The sequence below is a fragment of the Dermochelys coriacea genome, chromosome 5 (assembly GCF_009764565.3).
Source record: "Dermochelys coriacea isolate rDerCor1 chromosome 5, rDerCor1.pri.v4, whole genome shotgun sequence".
In the NCBI taxonomy this organism is placed as follows: domain Eukaryota; kingdom Metazoa; phylum Chordata; order Testudines; family Dermochelyidae; genus Dermochelys; species Dermochelys coriacea.
In genome coordinates, this window is record NC_050072.1 from 16,931,326 (window position 1) to 16,949,458 (window position 18,133).

The 18,133-nt window shown below is 41.4% G+C and overlaps 1 protein-coding gene across 2 annotated transcripts in view; it reads left to right on the forward strand.

Annotated features, from left to right (window-relative positions):
• MAPK4 (mitogen-activated protein kinase 4) overlaps positions 1–18,133 on the forward strand; it is a 155,218-nt gene extending 137,085 nt beyond the window's left edge. The window contains exons 4-6 of one of the 2 annotated variants that reach the window (XM_038401152.2): positions 4,338–4,499; positions 11,309–11,510; positions 15,477–18,133. In XM_038401152.2, coding sequence (XP_038257080.1) covers positions 4,338–4,499; positions 11,309–11,510; positions 15,477–16,164 — 1,052 coding nt within the window. In that variant the 3' untranslated portion in view covers positions 16,165–18,133. The remainder of the gene's footprint in view (positions 1–4,337; positions 4,500–11,308; positions 11,511–15,476) is intronic. The other variant, XM_043514981.1, reaches the window with a different exon arrangement.

Here is an 18,133-nt window from a genome sequence, read left to right on the forward strand (position 1 = left end):
CTTCGCCCCAGACTCGCTCTGTTAAGAGCTGATGACTCAGTGAACTCTGGGTCCATTCTAACTCCTCCACCATTTATTTCTTTCCACTGATTGATAATCATCCTTGAATGGAAATTTAGTAATATCTGGACAAATACGTCGTTTGCTAAATCTCAGGATTTTTAACAATGGAGAAATTTACCAGTATTAAAAGAGGTATCTTTGACAGTTCTATTGATGCATGGCAACCATTTAATTTAGGTCCCAGTCCTGCAAAATTTTGCACATGTCCTTAACTTTATGCACGGTGAGTAGTCTAAGGGCACGTCTACACTACAAAATTAAGTCGACCTAAGTTATGTCAACTTACAGCCACTGCAGTAATTAAATTGCTTTTGCATGTCCGCACTATGCTCCTTGTATCAGTGAGGTGCATCCTCCCCAGGAGCACTTCCACCAATTTAACTGTCAGTGTGGGGTATTGTGGGACAGCATTTGAAAGGCAGCAACAGTCGATGTCAGCAACGTATGTCTTCAGTGATGCTGCATCGACCTAACTACATTGGCCTAAGCGCTACACCTCTCACGGCGGTGGAGTTATTAAGTAGGTGTAGTGGGCAAGTGACATCAGTGGGAGCTGCATTTTAGTGTAGATGCTTACAGAGTTAGGTTGATGTAAGCTGCCTTTTGTCATACATTTTACCCATGGAGAACATCTGAAAACTGCTTGTACTGATAAACTTCTCTTGGCAGTGCTAATCCTTGCCTGTACTGTCTGTGAAGCTTTAATACATTTGTTTGTTTTCTTTATAGAAATTCTCACTGTGTCGATCTTTTCTTATGTCTGCCTGTGCATGCTTCAAGAAAAAGAATATTTTAGTCCAATCTCCAAGCCCCAAAACTGGCCTTTATCTGCTTGTAAGCAGCTAGATAGATTGCTGTTAGAAAACTGAAATTGTTGAGCTCAGCTGAGAAGGAATGGTGAAACCACATCTGAATGTTAGTCTCTAGAGCCAGGTAATTTATAATGAGGACTTGTTTGAAAAATTCAGTCTCTTTTTCTGGTCACAGACTATCATGAGCTGATCTTGGTTCCTTTGAACTTATTATGTGATGGCATTTTTTTAAACATTGCTGATAGTTTGAAAACGGTTCACTTCTCTCTGGATGGTGGCTATTTGTTGTTCCAGCTGTGTTGCTTTACTGCAAATTGTCAGATAAGTGACGTGATAGCATTTCTGGTCCCTGCTCGGATGAGTGCTCAAGTATTTCTAGAGCAAATACTGATGCACGCAAAATTCTCTTTCGTGTGTCTGAGTATTCTTGGCCTCTGAAGTTCACTTTCACAAACATTTATGCCAGGAAAACTGTGCTGTGCTGAATGTTTGTGAGAAATGAATATAAAGGGAATGTGAGCATGGACAAAGCAAAAATGTGATTTTACAGTGACTGAAATTTTTTCCACTATTATCCTATGAAATTTTATTTTTATTGTGGTATTGGTGTCTAGGGGACACCAATCCTAGAACATTGTGCTAAGCACTGTACAAACACAGAACAAAAAGACAGTCCTTGCTCAGAGGAGCTTACACTCTAAGCATAACACAAGAGACAACAATTGGATATAACAAAAGGGGGAACACTGAGACAAATAGCCTAGCTGTCATAGAGGCCAGGTGTGGACCAGGCTAGTCATTTCAGGTAATGCACCAGCACTGAGATAGTGTAAAGACAACAGCCACCTGAAGGTAAAACCGACATTCTTCAGATTGTAATACTGGAGAGGTCACCCATATATTTTAGAGGATAATTAAAGATTTCACCGCACTTTTTGTAAGAGTAGGAGCGTTGGCCCTCGGCCTTACCGAAATCTCACTGGTGGCTAATGTAGTAACAACCTCCTCCACCGCCTGCAGTTTCAGTTGCGTGCAGTTGATTCTTTATCACCCACTCTAAACTATCATATAGTCTAGCTGTGCCTTGCTAAACAGAACAGGTTTTTCTCTGGTGGGAGGCGTGATTTGTCCAGTATATCTGTTTAAATAAGAGGCATGTCCTTCGGAGTACCCAGAAAACCCACTGAGGACCTTTGGAATTTGGACCACTTTTATTTAAGTTCCTAAGTACGGATTTGGAGCCTAACCTTAGGCAGTGCCTGGTGTCATGCAGCCCTTAAGTGCTACTGCTATAGAAATAAATAATCAAAGGATGTCACCTTTAACTATACTCAGGAAAAAGAACAGGAGTACTTGTGGCACTTTAGAGACTAACAGATTTATTTGAGCATAAGCTTTCGTGAGTTACAGCTCACTTCATCAGATGCAGGAAAACACTGGCCTGAAAAGCCCATGTAAGGCCAAAATGTTGGCTAAAAGCCTGCGTCTGCAAATGCTAAGAGGATTTTTTAATACCTGGCTGTTTGAGTGATTTCTGGAAAAGACAGATGGGGAGTTCAGGCAGAGTATAGGTTTACTAGGCATGCACATTGCTGGTTTCTGAGCAGCTACCAGCCTGCAGCTGATATGTAGCCACACCATGATGGAGTGCGTCAGGAGTATGTTTGTTCCTTTGCATAAGAATTTAAAATGAGGCAAGGGGTTCATTTAATTAGCAAAGATTCTGCAAGGCTGCCAAATCAGAGACATAACATGGCAACTGGGTACGGTCCAATGGGCAGGGCCGACTCTAGGTTTTTGCCGCCCCAAGCAAAAAATTTGCCGCCCCAAGCTCCGAGAGCACAACTGCCCAAGGAAAAAGAAAGGATGGCCGGAATGCCGCCCCTGGAATTGTGCTGCCCCAAGCATGTGCTTGCTTTCCTGGTGCATAAAGCCGGTCCTGCCAATGGGCCTGCAAAGGCCACTTGTCCTTTTGGTACTGTGGACCAGTCTCCCCCCCAGCCTCTGCCCTGGTTCCTATGAGGCATTGTGGGGCTCTGCACTAGATACCGTTTGCCAATGATAGAGGCTGCATCAGGGTATAAAATCAGCCCACCCTCATTTCCTTTCTGTCCTGATATCACAGTTAAGTCAGTGCAAGAGCTCTGGGAGCGCCCCCTCACCATACTCTTTGGGGTGACCTGGAGGGAGCAGCCCTTACACTTGGGGAAGCACAGGGACCGCAGCAGGTACAATGTGGGAGCACAAGAGCTGGAGCTTCTTGCCTCTCGTCCTGCTTGTGCAGTGAGTAATCTGGCACCGTGTTTTTAAATCACTGGGTAAAGCCACACTGCCCATAAACATATTTCTTAGCAAGAATCAGTTTCCTATCCACCGATCTCCAGAACTGAAGCTTTAAATCAGGAGTTTTTTCCAAACAACTCAGCCCCGCTCCCCAGTTCCAGACCTGGGCAAACCTGAAGGAACAGAGGAAGCACGGCACCCCACGGTGTGCACCCTAGGCATCCCAGTGTGAAACCCCACAGGTCATTATGCTGCCTCCTCTAGGGATTTGCCTGGCATAGCAATGTGATATGGGGTGGGATTTTTGTGTGTGTGGTGTTTCTATGTCATCCAGAAGCCCTAGTGTAGACACATGTCTCACTACTGTGCTTTTAATGGTATAGTTTATTTCCGATATAAGCTATACTGGCAAAAGGACTTTTTTGCCCATATAAACTGTATCTCCACGAGGAAGGTTTGCTGGCATAGCTATGCTGACAGCCTTTTCCAGAGTAGATATGGCCTGCATCATTGGCCCATCCCCTTCAAGGACAAAAGGGAGGTGCCAAAGCCAAATTTGTTTTGTTTAGTGGATGTAGAGCTTATGGAAGGTGCCAAGTCGATGGGTCAGGGGAATGAAGTTCTCCTCTATTTAACTATTCAACGGGCACAGCACAGACAGTAGCAGTGTAAGCTTCTCTTGCAATGCCCAATAGTTGCCATAACCTTGACCTGAAGAGCTCCCATCTCGAAGGGGGAAATTCCACCTCTATTTCCATTCAGTCTGGGCCATCGGACTGAAACTCCCAATTAAGTCACCAGTAGCAACATCACAAGTATCAAGAAAGTGAAACCTCAGCAACTGAATGGGGAAGGGATATTTATTCCAGCTGATTAGAACTGGTGGTAATAAAAACAAGCCATTGGGAAGAAAGCTTTAGTTGAAGATTCAACATCCCGATCCCTTTAACTAAGGTCTGAGAACACTCTCCTCCCACATTTCTGGTCCTACAAGGATACTTTTAGGGGGAAAATGCCCAATTCAAGACTTTATATTCTTGATTTTCCTAAGATTAAAAAAAGAAGCGGAAAAAATCCCCTGTCTTCAAAAACTCCAAACCAAAACCACAACAACATAGAGGCACCCAACAATGAAAAAAAATCTCACCAGCACTGACAGCCTGTTGTTTGCTCATATAGGGAATCATGAATTGGAACAGATGCAGCTCATTCTGGAGACGATCCCCGTTGTCCATGAAGAGGACAAAGAGGAGCTGCTCAAAGTGATGCCAACTTTCATCAACAGCACCTGGGAAGTGAAGAAACCTTTACGCAAGCTGTTTCCGGAATTGAATGGCGAAGGTACTGTAGCTTTAAGTCACATTTTGATCAGGTTTCTTTCATCCTCCCGATTTTAAGACCAGATCTCCCCCCAGTAGGCTATACAAGAGGAACCATCCCCCAAGTTCAAACACAACACCGCAGGAGAGCGGCTGGAGATCTGCTCTCTCCAGGAAGAATTTCTTTCCCGATTCATCTTGCCCCAGCCACCCCCTCAGCAGCTAGGCCTTGTGGTGTCCCCCAGGCCACTAGGCTCCCAGCCCCATCCTAAGGAAGGAATCACATCAGGGCATGGGGAAATGTCATAAGTTAATGCTACCTGGATCAATGTTATGCTGGGGAATTGCTCCAGGTTTGTGGGCAATGTTATTGAGAAGGGCGGCTGGTGTGCATCATGCCACACTTCCCCCATCTCCCCGTGGATCACACACAGAGACTTTCCAGAGCCCCGGGGATCATCTCACAGAACTGGCATTCTCTCACCTTTCCCTTGTGCCTCAGTCCAAATCACTTCGTTCCTCCCCACTCCTGCTCAGGGGAAGGGAGAGGTGTGTAAGGTCCTAAAGGAGACGTTTTACTTCAATAGTCTGGCTACAAGACAGCAGTGCAGTACTTTAAGAGTGGACACCTTGCCTTTCAGAGGTATGACACTAGCAAAGTATGAAACGTTGCCCTCTATAGCCTGATGAATGCTGTTTTGGCTGCATTCATATGTGTCTGTTCTGGAGTTGTTATTAATGTATTGACCCAGAATTTATCCCCAACTTGGGATAATTTTCTTGTTTCCCTTCTTCTTGGACAAATACATGTGCACCGTGAGAGAATAATTCCTTTCTTCCATGTAGATCTGAGATCCCTGACACGCCCCTACAGTATCCCAAGGCAGAACTTTTTCCAAACTCCTGGCTGTTTTTTGTTTGTTTGTTTATTTGTTTGTGGGATTGGGGCAGAAGGTGTATTTACCTTCAAGACTTTCTGCCTGGAATGACTGGTAGCACTTCAATTGCTTCCAGCACAATTGTTCCCTTCTGTGGTCCAGGGGCCAACTAAAACTGATTTCTGTCTCTGTGCCTGAGTGTTGCAAGCAACGAGCCTTTGGACCAGGGCTTGAGCATTTCATTGGTACTTTCCAGCAGCTTTTTAATTGGTCAGGGGTGGCAGGACAATTTCAAGAGCATTGGCAGGGAGCAGATGCCAAGGCTGCCTCTGTGCTTCTGAATACCAAGTCATGGGCTCTGCATTCATATTTGTGCTGTTCCCAGACATGGTGAAAAAGCAGGGAACTCCCTAGGCTCTTATTTGAAATCCATGGTTGGCCAAGCCTGCTCAGGTGCTGCCATGTGGCAGTGTATTTTGTCTGTTCTCTACTCTGAATCCTGGGCTGTCAGTATGGTTGGCATGCCATATGCAAGACCTACAAGCTAAAAACTGCTTTTATGTGGGTAAAGAGTCAAACCAGAGACCTACGCATGTAGATCAGTGTGACTCTTAATTAGAGTAGCCCATTATTGGTCCTTATCAACAGTGATACGCATCAGCTCTCATTATCTGAAGTTTGGGTCAGGTTCCAGACATTAAGTACTGAAGGAATTTATTTTCTCTCATGATTTGTGGAAAGGAATGTCACTTGCCATCCTTAAATAATTTACTGAAGTTTTCTTGCCCAAATGACTTGAACTCTGAGTGAATTGTTTCACCATGATCCTTGTTGCAAACAAATGACCTTGATTCCTTCATAATTAATTAATGCAAACAGTAAAATCATCCAATGAGAGACAACCAGATATTGGTTAATATTTACGCACTGGTATAACAGGTATCACCCTTTCTTCCTCTTTGTGATTAACTGTTAACTCTTCTTGTGAGCACACAAAGAAGACCCCAGTTTTTTCCAAATGAATTGGGATATTTACCAGTATTGTTACAGGTACAGTAAATTAATATATCCAGGATTTAAGGCTAAAAACATGATCTGACAGAAAAAATAACACACACCTCTATTTTTATTATCTGAAATTAAGGCCATGGCCTGAGACATATCCCAGTAAATCAAATGTCCTTAAAAACAGGAGCTGACGTTTTCACATACCCTATGCAAAGAAAGCATAAACAGATAGAAAAATCATTGGTGTTTAAATAGTCTTCCGGGTGCTAAGATACGGGATGTAGACCTGAGGTTGAAAAGGATCCTAAAGGGAGCGGGAAAGAATCCCCTAATTATCCTTCATGTGGGAACAAATGATACGGCTAGATTCTCGCTGGAAAGTATTAAGGGAGACTATGCTAGGCTGGGGAAGATGCTTAAGGAAACTGAGGCTCAGGTGATCTTTAGCGGGATCCTTCCTGTTCCTAGAGAAGGGCAACAAAGGTGTGACAAAATTATGACTGTCAACAGATGGCTTAGGCAGTGGTGCTATAAGGAGGGCTTTGGGATGTATGGCCACTGGGAGGCATTCACGGACAGAGGACAGTTCTCTCGGGATGGACTTCATCTGAGTAGGGAAGGAAATAGACTTCTAGGATCGAGGCTGGCACAACTGATAAAGAGAGCTTTAAACTAGGAATTAGGGGGAGATGGATGGGAGATGTCCAGGAAATCTCCACGCCAGATTTTAGCATTGAGAGGGAAGAAGACGAAGTAAGAAAGGATACAGCCATGGGTAGGAGAATGTATATAAGGAGCGAGGGCGGTGTGGATACTAGTCTAATAGGTTATACTGGCTGTAGAATGACTGTGCCTAATAGGGTACAAAATGTGAGCGAGGCCAAACAGCAAAAATTAAGCTGTTTATACACCAATGCGAGGAGCCTAGGTAACAAAATGGAGGAACTAGAGCTACTGGTGCAGGAAGTGAAACCAGATATTATAGGGATAACAGAAACATGGTGGAATAGTAGTCATGATTGGACTACAGGTATTGAAGGGTATGTGCTGTTTAGGAAAGACAGAAACAAAGGTAAAGGTGGTGGAGTAGCATTGTATATCAATGATGAGGTAGAATGTAAAGAAATAAGAAGCGATGCAATGTATAAGACAGAGTCCGTGTGGGCAAAAATTACATTGGGGAAGAAAACTAGTAAAGCCTCTCCTACGATAGTGCTTGGGGTGTGCTATAGACCTCCGGGATCTAATTTGGATATAGATAGAGCCCTTTTTAATGTCTTTAATAAAGTAAATACTAATGGAAACTACGTGATCATGGGAGACTTTAACTTCCCAGATATAGACTGGAGGACCAGTGCTAGTAATAATAATAGGGCTCAGATTTTCCTAGATGCGATAGCTGATGGATTCCTTCATCAAGTAGTTGCTGAACCGACTAGAGGGGATGCTATTTTAGATTTAATTTTGGTGAGTAGCGAGGACCTCATAGAAGAAATGGTTGTAGGGGACAATCTTGGCTCAAGTGATCATGAGCTAATTCAGTTCAAACTAAATGGAAGAATTAACAAAAATAAATCTGCAACTAGGGTTTTTGATTTCAAAAGAGCTGACTTTCAAAAATTAAGGAAATTAGTTAGGGAAGTGGATTGGACTGAAGAACTTATGGATCTAAAGGTAGAGGAGGCCTGGGATTACTTTAAATCAAAGCTGCAGAAGCTATCGGAAGCCTGTATCCCAAGAAAGGGGAAAAAATTCATAGGAAGGAGTTGTAGACCAAGCTGGATGATCAAGCATCTTCGAGAGGTGATTAAGAAGAAGCAGAAAGCATACAGGGAATGGAAGATGGGAGGGATCAGCAAGGAAAGCTACCTAATTGAGGTCAGAACATGTAGGGATAAAGTGAGACAGGCTAAAAGTCGAGTAGAGTTGGACCTTGCAAAGGGAATTAAAACCAATAGTAAAAGGTTCTATAGCCATATAAATAAGAAGAAAACTAAGAAAGAAGAAGTGGGGCTGCTTAACACTGAGGATGGAGTGGAGGTTAAAGATAATCTAGGCATGGCCCAATATCTAAACAAATACTTTGCCTCAGTCTTTAATAAGGCTAAAGAGGATCTTAGGGATAATGGTAGCATGACAAATGGGAATGAGGATATAGAGGTAGATATTACCATATCTGAGGTAGAAGCAAAACTGAAACAGCTTAATGGGACTAAATCGGGGGCCCAGATAATCTTCATCCAAGAATATTAAAGGACTTGGCACCTGAAATTGCAAGCCCATTAGCAAGAATTTTTAATGAATCTGTAAACTCAGGAGTAGTAGCGAATGATTGGAGAATTGCTAATATAGTTCCTATTTTTAAGAAAGGAAAAAAAAGTGATCCGGGTAACTACAGGCCAGTTAGTTTGACATCTGTAGTATGCAAGGTCCTGGAAAAAATTTTGAAGGAGAAATTAGTTAAGGACATTAAAGTCAATGGTAAATGGGACAAAATACAACATGGTTTTACAAAAGGTAGATCGTGCCAAACCAACCTAATCTCCTTTTTTGAAAAGGTAACAGATTTTTTAGATAAAGGAAATGCAGTGGATCTAATTTACCTAGATTTCAGTAAGGCATTTGATACCGTGCCACATGGGGAATTATTAGTTAAATTGGAGAAGATGGGGATCAATATGAACATCAAAAGGTGGATAAGGAATTGGTTAAAGGGGAGACTGCAACGGGTCCTACTGAAAGGCGAACTGTCAGGTTGGAGGGAGGTTACCAGTGGAGTTCCTCAGGGATCGGTTTTGGGACCAATCTTATTTAATCTTTTTATTACTGACCTTGGCACAAAAAGTGGGAGTGTGCTAATAAAGTTTGCAGATGATACAAAGCTGGGAGGTATTGCCAATTCGGAGAAGGATCGTGATATTATACAGGAGGATCTGGATGACCTTGTAAACTGGAGTAATAGTAATAGGATGAAATTTAATAGTGAGAAGTGTAAGGTTATGCATTTAGGGATTAATAACAAGAATTTAGGTATAAATTGGGGACGCATCAATTAGAAGTAACGGAAGAGGAGAAGGACCTTGGAGTATTGGTTGATCATAGGATGACTATGAGCTGCCAATGTGATATGTCTGTGAAAAAAGCTAGTGCGGTTTTGGGATGCATCAGGAGAGGCATTTCCAGTAGGGATAAGGAGGTTTTAGTACTGTTATACAAGGCACTGGTGAGACCTCACGTAGAATACTGTGTGCAGTTCTGGTCTCCCATCTTTAAAAAGGATGAATTCAAACTGGAGCAGGTACAGAGAAGGGCTACTAGGATGATCCGAGGAATGGAAAACTTGTCTTATGAAAGGAGACTTAAGGAGCTTGGCTTGTTTAGCCTAACTAAAAGAAGGTTGAGGGGAGATATGATTTCTCTCTGTAAATATATCAGAGGGATAAATACAGGAGAGGGAGAGGAATTATTTCAGCTCAGCACCAATGTGGACACAAGAAGAAATGGGTATAAACTGGCCACCAGGAAGTTTAGACTTGAAATCAGATGAAGGTTTTTAACCATCAGAGGAGTGAAGTTTTGGAATAGCCTCCCAAGGGAAGCAGTGAGGGCAAAAGATCTATCTGGTTTTAAGATTCTACTTGATAAGTTTATGGAGGAGATGGTATGATGGGATTATGGGATTTTGGTAAGTAATTGATCTTTAAATATTCAGGGTAAATAGGCCAAATCCCCTGAGATGGGATATTAGATGGATGGGATCTGAGTTACCCAGGAAAGAATTTTCTGTAGTATCTGGCTGGTGAATCTTGCCCATGTGCTCAGGGTTTAGCTGATTGCCATATTTGGGGTCGGGAAGGAATTTTCCTCCAGGGCAGATTGGAGAGGCCCTGGAGGTTTTTCGCCTTCCTCTGTAGCATGGGGCATGGTTGAGGGAGGCTTCTCTGCTCCTTGAAGTCTTTAAACTATGATTTAAGGACTTCAATAGCTCAGACATGGGTGAGGTTTTTCATAGGAGTGGGTGGGTGAGATTCTGTGGTCTGCGCTGTGCAGGAGGTCAGACTAGATGATCAGAATGGTCCCTTCTGACCTTAGTATCTATGAATCTATGAATCTAGTATTTCGTATGCACTTTAATTGCACTATAGCTGCTCTTACATCACATGTGGTTGTGTACATTGAAAGCATCACATTGTACTGTATTTTCTGAAACAAATTTTATGCACATAGAATTATTTAAATGTTAATGGGCAGAATTATTTCATAGCCTTGATTACACCAGGCACTTTAAAAATAGCACTTTAAATTTAATTCCCCTCAAATGCACATCAAAACATTTAACAATCAATTTACAGCTGTCCCTGTTTCCGGCTATGAGGTGAGTCCATAAAATGGATTTGAAAGCATGAAAGTACCGGTCACACATCCAAATTAAGCAGCTATCGCTATTAGCCATGTCCCTACTCTGAGACACTGAATGATTTATAGAATCACCTATAAAGAGTCCCATTGATTTCTGTGGGAGCTGGAGTGGAAGGTTAGTATTCCACAATAACATTTTAGCCCCTTATCCTTAAATTGGATCAGTGCTCATGTACAAGGACCTGCCTACTGGATCAAAGCCTTGACTCTACAATCTCTCTTGGAGATGTAGATCTATCTCTGCCATACCCACTGTTTTGTTAAAAGAACTAAAAACTGTAAGCTAAAAACTGTTCCAATGCATGCCCATAGCTCCCAATGAGGGTAAGATTGGTACATATGCATCCAGAACAAATATGCCTCTGTGTTAGATGTACATAGGACTTAACCTTTAATTCTGTTCTTATTTTAATGATGATTAACATCAAACAGATGGGTCTCTATGGATTCAGGAGCCTGTTTCTCTGTTAATAAAATCAATTTTGCTTTTGAGGAATTAATGAACCTGTTTCTCTGTGGTACACAGCTATTGATTTTCTGGAGAAGATCCTGACATTTAACCCCAGGGATCGATTAACTGCAGAGATGGGTTTGCAGCATCCTTACATGAGCCCATACTCCTGCCCTGAAGATGAACCAATTTCTCAGCATCCGTTCCGGATTGAGGATGAGATTGATGATATTTTACTGATGGAAGCCAACCAGAGCCAGATGTCCAACTGGGACAGGTGCAGTATCCATGGCTTAATAGGCTAGGTGGTCATGAACTCCTTACTCAGGCAAAACCCATTGACTTCATTTGGAATTTCTCTGATCCATTGTTATATGAATCAGCAATACATGCTCTAAAACCAGGAAGGACACTGATTTTTTATTATACAGCTGATCATTCTAACGCAAATCTGGTCCCACTAAAGTCAGTGAGAATTTTGTCATTGATTTCCAGTGGGACCAAGTTTTCACTGTGCATGTAAATTATTGGGCTGTATTTTTCTCCGTTACATGAGTGGAATTACATTGATTTCAGCTGAGTTGCATCTGTTTAAATGAGAAGAATTTGGCTCTTTTTCTCTATTTTCTATTTCTTGATTCAAGGTGATCAATACTAATTCTGGTACCCTTTGGGACCATTAAAGGTCTGATTAAGAACATTATATCTGCCACCTTTCAAGCTGCATAAGGCAACAGATACTGGGTCTGAAAGGCTGATTTGCTGCAGAACTCCTAAAATGGCAACAAGCCCCCAGTTTTGCAGGTATGAAATGTGGCACTCTCCCCATCTATGCTTTTCATCTCACAGTGATTGGGACACTTCACCCTGCCTCCTAGGGCTGGGCTGTGCAGTCTAACTGAGTTACTGTAGCTCTATGGCTAGCATAAACCTCCCTTGTTGCCACAGATGGGTGAAAGGAAGGGATGAATAAGTTTGGGCCTGGCAAAAGGACCATGTTTTTAAGAAACTAAAAATTTTCCTCGGAATAAGGTTCCTCCCAATTCATTTACCAAAGCACAGAGGACTATGTATATTAAGGGCACATGGATGATGGCTGAACACTTCCTCTCTTTAGAGCACATCTAGAATGCAGCTGCCTGCCAGGGAGATCCCATACAAACTACCAAGACATCATCATAATATGCAAAATGACTTAGATCTTTTGATCTGCATAGTGAAAGTACCTATTCTGTTTGTAGTGTACTATTATAACTTAATCATCTCAGCTTCCGGCTGATAGGTGCACTCAGCATTGTCATAGCCATGTTTGGAATGGGATTATGGTATGTGTTTTACATTATTTTATTTCTTCATTATATTTTAACATAGTTATAGCTAACAGGGTTTGAGTGGGGCTTCTTCTAATCATAAGGCAATCATAATATTTCATTCTGAGAACCATGATGATCCTCCTAGGCAGTCATTAACATAGCTTTGTCATGGTTCAGGCATGGTTCTCAGACAAATCAACCCTGTCCACAAAGGTCAGAGAAATTGCTCTAGAACCCTGCCAGCAATAACCATGTTTAAACAATTCTGCTGCTGAGCATCTTTCTGTTTCTCTGTGTATCTGCCAACACATTTTCTTTGAATCAACAAGTCGCAAAACTCTGTCCCTATTGGACATTCCATATATAGCCTATTTCCAAGGAGTAACCCTACAGCTTGGAGAAGATGCATCTTGTGTATTAGTGTAAACCACACATCTGCTGGGTGTGGTGTTCTGTCCCATCTAGTGGCACCGAGACCACTTAGAGAGAGAGAGAAAATGAGTCTGCTCTACAGCCTTAGTTAACAGCCAGTTGGCTTTTAGCTCATGCAGTAAAGGCTCATGCACTGAGCTCCAGAAGTCCCCAGTTCAATCCTGCCTACCGACATCCGGGGTCTGTCAGTGTTACAAGTGGGGGGGGGGGGGTCGTCTGGGATTTCAACTGGGAAGTCTCTGAAGCTCAGGATGTGCTTCCTCAGCTAGGGGAAGTATGTAACCCACACACCTCTTGGGTGTGGTGTTCTGTCCCATGTAGTGTCACCAAGACCACTTAGAGAGAGAGATAAAATGAGTCTGCTTAACAGCCAGCTGGCTTTTAGCTCATGTGGTAGAGGCTCAGTCACTAAGCTCCAGAGGCCCCAGTTTCGATCCTGCCAACCGTGGTCTGTTGGCGTTACAGTAGCAGTTCCTGATACGGTGATTGCAGCTTTGCAAAGTAGTGCTGTTAAGCTGCTGAGTGTCTCAAAGATTAATGATCTCTTCATGGAGTTTCATAGACACTCTTTCTCCAGGAGTAAAAGTTTGTCAAGGTGAATGATGTCTCAATCCTTTGGCTATTACTAACCCTTTTATATTTTGAGGATATGAAAGTTATCCAAGTGGGGCTCCGTCTTGTAAGCCATCACTGATGTGATTTCCTCCTGAATCATAATTTTCCTTCCATTTCTATCGTGAGGGAAATAGAAGTAGATGAGATGAACAAGACAATTGAATGAATTACAAGGTTCTTTCGAAATGTCATCTTGTCTAAAAAAGGCATTTGCATGAGACAGCAGCTGGTTCAATACCCTCTTTCATTGTTTCTGCTGTTTAAAAAATGCTACTAGTTTCAACTTATGATGCTTTGGACTGAAAACAAATAAGATGTATTCGTTTTTAAAATACGGACAAGTGACACACCAGGAGGATAGCTTTATTATGCCTCGGAAGCTTGTCTTTTATTACATCAGTGATTTTTAGTTGGTAACTGCGTAATTTAAAAGCTGGCATTAAAAAGTTAACCCTTGCCTAGAGTTTCCACGCAGTGCTATCTGAGATACTGCAGGTTCTCAATATACATTGAATAGGAAATAACTGCAGTATATCAGCTACTACTTTGTGGCAATTCTTTGCAAATGATGACTTTTAATGACACAGGCTATGAATTGTCAGGAGGTGGAGGGAATGAGAAGGTAAATTTATGTTTCAGTTTTAACTCCTTCCTTCCCGGGGAGCCTGGTTGGCTCAGAGGATTTTTACTGTGCTATGGAACCTTTGAAATCCAGGCTACAGGTTCAAATCCACAGCAAGTGGACAGTGACTAAGAACTGTTACCACCTGATACAATTCAGCAGCCTATGTGAAATGAATGTGGTTGTCTTGGTTCCATTCCCAGTGAACAGATGTCCTTTATCACAAAAAACATTTGCTAACTGGCAGCTCTGTTGGCAGTCTAAGCAGAGAGGTTAAGGACAGAGACCTAAGAGACCTAACTCTACTCACTGCTCCTTCCAGGTGTCATATCAGGTTGGGCGTCAAGTCTCCAGAACTGTCAATTCACCACATTTCACCATCACTAAAAAATAATAATTTTAAAAATCCGTCCTGTTCAACACTATTTATATCCCTGTCTGAGTGAACAAGCATCTGGGGGCAAACAAGCCAAATTAAGTAAAGAGTAATTTTGGGAGCCTCGTGATTATGCTTTCAATGTAAACCTGCATACCCTAGATCCTTGTCAGTTATGGTGAGTGAAGCAGCAAATCAATATCTCAAGGTCAGTTTGTCACACTTTTATCCCTTTGCTTTTATAGTTCCTGGTATGACTCATTAAAGCAGTGCCTTTGACTGTTCTCCCCACTGCCTGTAGATCTTTGGTATAGGGCAGTATATTTTAGAGTACAAGGCAAGATTTTCAAAAGTCATTAGTGATATTTGGGCCCAACAGGGGACCCAAAATCTGATTTTCAGAAAGTATACCTGCCCACTGAAAAACAAGTCTTTTTAAGGTGTTTCTAGATAGATCCACAAAGTTCACTAAATGTTGGCCCAAGAGTCTAATGTTCTAGGGAGAGAGAATATGTCTAGTGGTTAGATGAAGGGACTGGAAGTTTGGTCTACTAGTTTCTATTCCCATCTTTGCCCCTGCTTGCATGTATAACCTTGGGCAAATCACTTAAACTCTCAGCCTTTAACACATATGTAACATGTATTTATTTCACAATAGCTTTTGAAGGTATAATTAATTACTCTTTGTAAAACACATTGCAATCAATGGGAGTTAGGTGCCTAAATACCTTTGAAGATCTGGGCCCTTGAAATTTTTGGATAAAAGGTACTTTAGCATAGGAAAGGTAAAAGCAGAAGCAGCAGTGGGAACATCTATTTAAACACTTCTCCTACTTACAAACAAAGCCAACAATTTTCCATCTAATCGCAGAATGTCTTTCCCAGGTATCAAGTAAGTCTCTCTTCTGATTTGGAGTGGCGACATGACAAATACCATGATGTAGAGGAGGTACAACGGGACCCACGAGCAGGATCTGACTCCATTGCTGAAGAAGCACAAGTTGATCCACGCAAATATTCTCAAAGCAGCTCAGAGAGATTCTTGGAGCAATCACATTCCTCAATGGACCGAATGTTTGATGTTGATTATGGGAAATCATGTGATTACAAAGTGGGGTCACCTTCCTACTTGGACAAGCTGCTATGGAGAGACAATAAGCCCCATCACTACTCAGAGCCCAAACTTATCTTAGACTTGTCACACTGGAAAACAGCAACTATAACACCCACTGCAGAGTTATCACTGGAAGAAGAACCATCTAACCTCTTTCTAGAGATAGCTCAATGGGTTAAGAGCACACAGTCAGGGCTTGAATGCCCTAGTCCTCTTCCAGAGCTTCAAGAACAGAGTCTGCCATCATCTCCTCACCATCATCATAAAGAATCTAAGGATGTAAACAGTGAAACAGACCCTCAGTTTGACTTGGATGTCTTCATCTCTAGGGCGCTGAAACTTTGCACAAAGCCCGAGGATCTCCCAGACAATAAGCTCAATGATATCAATGGGGCTTGTATTTCAGAACACCCTAATGAGATTGTACAAACAGAGGTGTTTCAGAAAGAGAGGTGGTAAAGAAACAATGTCTGATATTCACGGCTAATCTCTTTGTAAGTCTTTGATAATGCATCAGTTACCCTATAGTGAACAGTAATTAACGTTTGATCTATCATTGAACATGTCAGTTTCTTACAGTATAATGAATGCCTTTTTATTAAAAGGCGAGCACAAACCAGGAACCCCTTTTGATGCCTCAAAAATACACTTAAAGGAGTCAAGAGGTATGAATGAAATATTGAGTTTCTTATGCTGCCTTAACAATCTTGCCTTGTAACTTCTGGGACCTATTTGGTACTTCAATGTACAATGGAGAGATGACTGTACAAGTTTACAAACAGAAGTTGAATCAACTTCCTTTTTTATATATAGCATCTTAAAGGAATAAGGATGAAGGGGAGTCCCTTCATTATGGTCGGACACTCCCCTGCTTTGACAGGTTCTTTACACGTTGAACCAAAGGACTTCTTTGATGAACTCATCTGAGTATTGTCTGTACAAAAAGGAGTAATGTAAGGGAATCTCTTTCCATAATTAGTCCTATATCCACCTTTGACCAAATTCTGCCTTTAATCAGGAAATAGAGGTTGGAAGAATCTAACTAAGGACAGAATTTGGCCATCAGGACAGAAAATGAGGCTGCAAGAATATTAAATATTAAAAATGAGGGGAAAGAATTTGACCCACGGTATATGGGTCATTTTGGTTTTCTCATTGGGAGAGAGAATTTTCACTAATAAGCACATTCTTCTAATCTGGTTCCTCATATAAACAAGTCTTTCCTTCTGAAGTCTAGATGTGGATCTGAAGTCTGCCATTTTTAGAAGACCCAGCACCATAACTATGGGTGGATGAATTAAAAAAACATAATGCAGCAAAACTTATTGTAAGCAACTGCTCAAAGGACCAGCAAATACTGGCAGTGTGGTCTGCAAGGGAGGAGAGAGTTGGAAATTAGGGAGTACTGAGTTATGATCCTGGGTCTTCCACTTACTTGCTATGTAGCCTTAGGCAAGTCACTTAATGTCTCCATTACAAATTTTCCATCTGCAAAATAGGTATAATAATATCTTGCTCACATAGATGTTGGATGGGTAAATTAGCTGCAGTTTGTACAGTGCTTTGAGAAGCCACAGTACTATATAAGTGCTAAGTATTGTTACATCATTTTTCTAACAGAAATTGGTGGTCTTTGGCTAAAATCTGAACAAAATTGTACTGGAAACATTCAAGATACGTTCAAGTGGTCACTTAAACCAATGGTTTGGCTGTTGGAGATGGTCCTCTGTGCAGGCTGTACAACAGGGACCAGAAAGGAAAGGTGATCCCCTTACTGGTGGCATTAGATTCTTACACTGTTTGTGTGTGTGTGTATATATATATATATATATTTCTTATACTCTGTGTGTGTATGTATATGTATATATACAGTGTGTATATATGAAATATATACACGTCAGTTATGAAGAAATATTCAGATCTTTTCAAGGCCCTTTGCTTTCAGGTTCCTTGGAAGGTAACTAAGTCAGTAGAAAAACAACACTGCTTTGTAAATAACTATAACCACAACTGATCTATTGTAGGTTCTGTTTTCATCCACACTTCTGAGCACCTTAATAACTAATCAGCTAACTAGAATTTGTAAATTGAATAAATGTTATATACTTATATTTAATCAGCCGGATCAAATTTTAAAAAATGGAAAACATGTAAATAGTAAGTGTTTAAAAAAATATGTATTATTCTTGTCATCCTGCCATTTTGTTTTCCAGCATGACGGCATTACTTTTATTTGTAAAAGATAAACTACTGAAGGTTCATATGTCACATTACATATTATTTTTACCCTTTTGAAAAATGATCTTTTAAATATTGTGAGATGTGAAGGAAAATCTTATGAGGATTGGCTGAAAGACTAACTAATGCAGCATTTAATACTACTAACCAACATTTCTTGGTGGAATTAGGATTTAGGGACAGGTTCGGC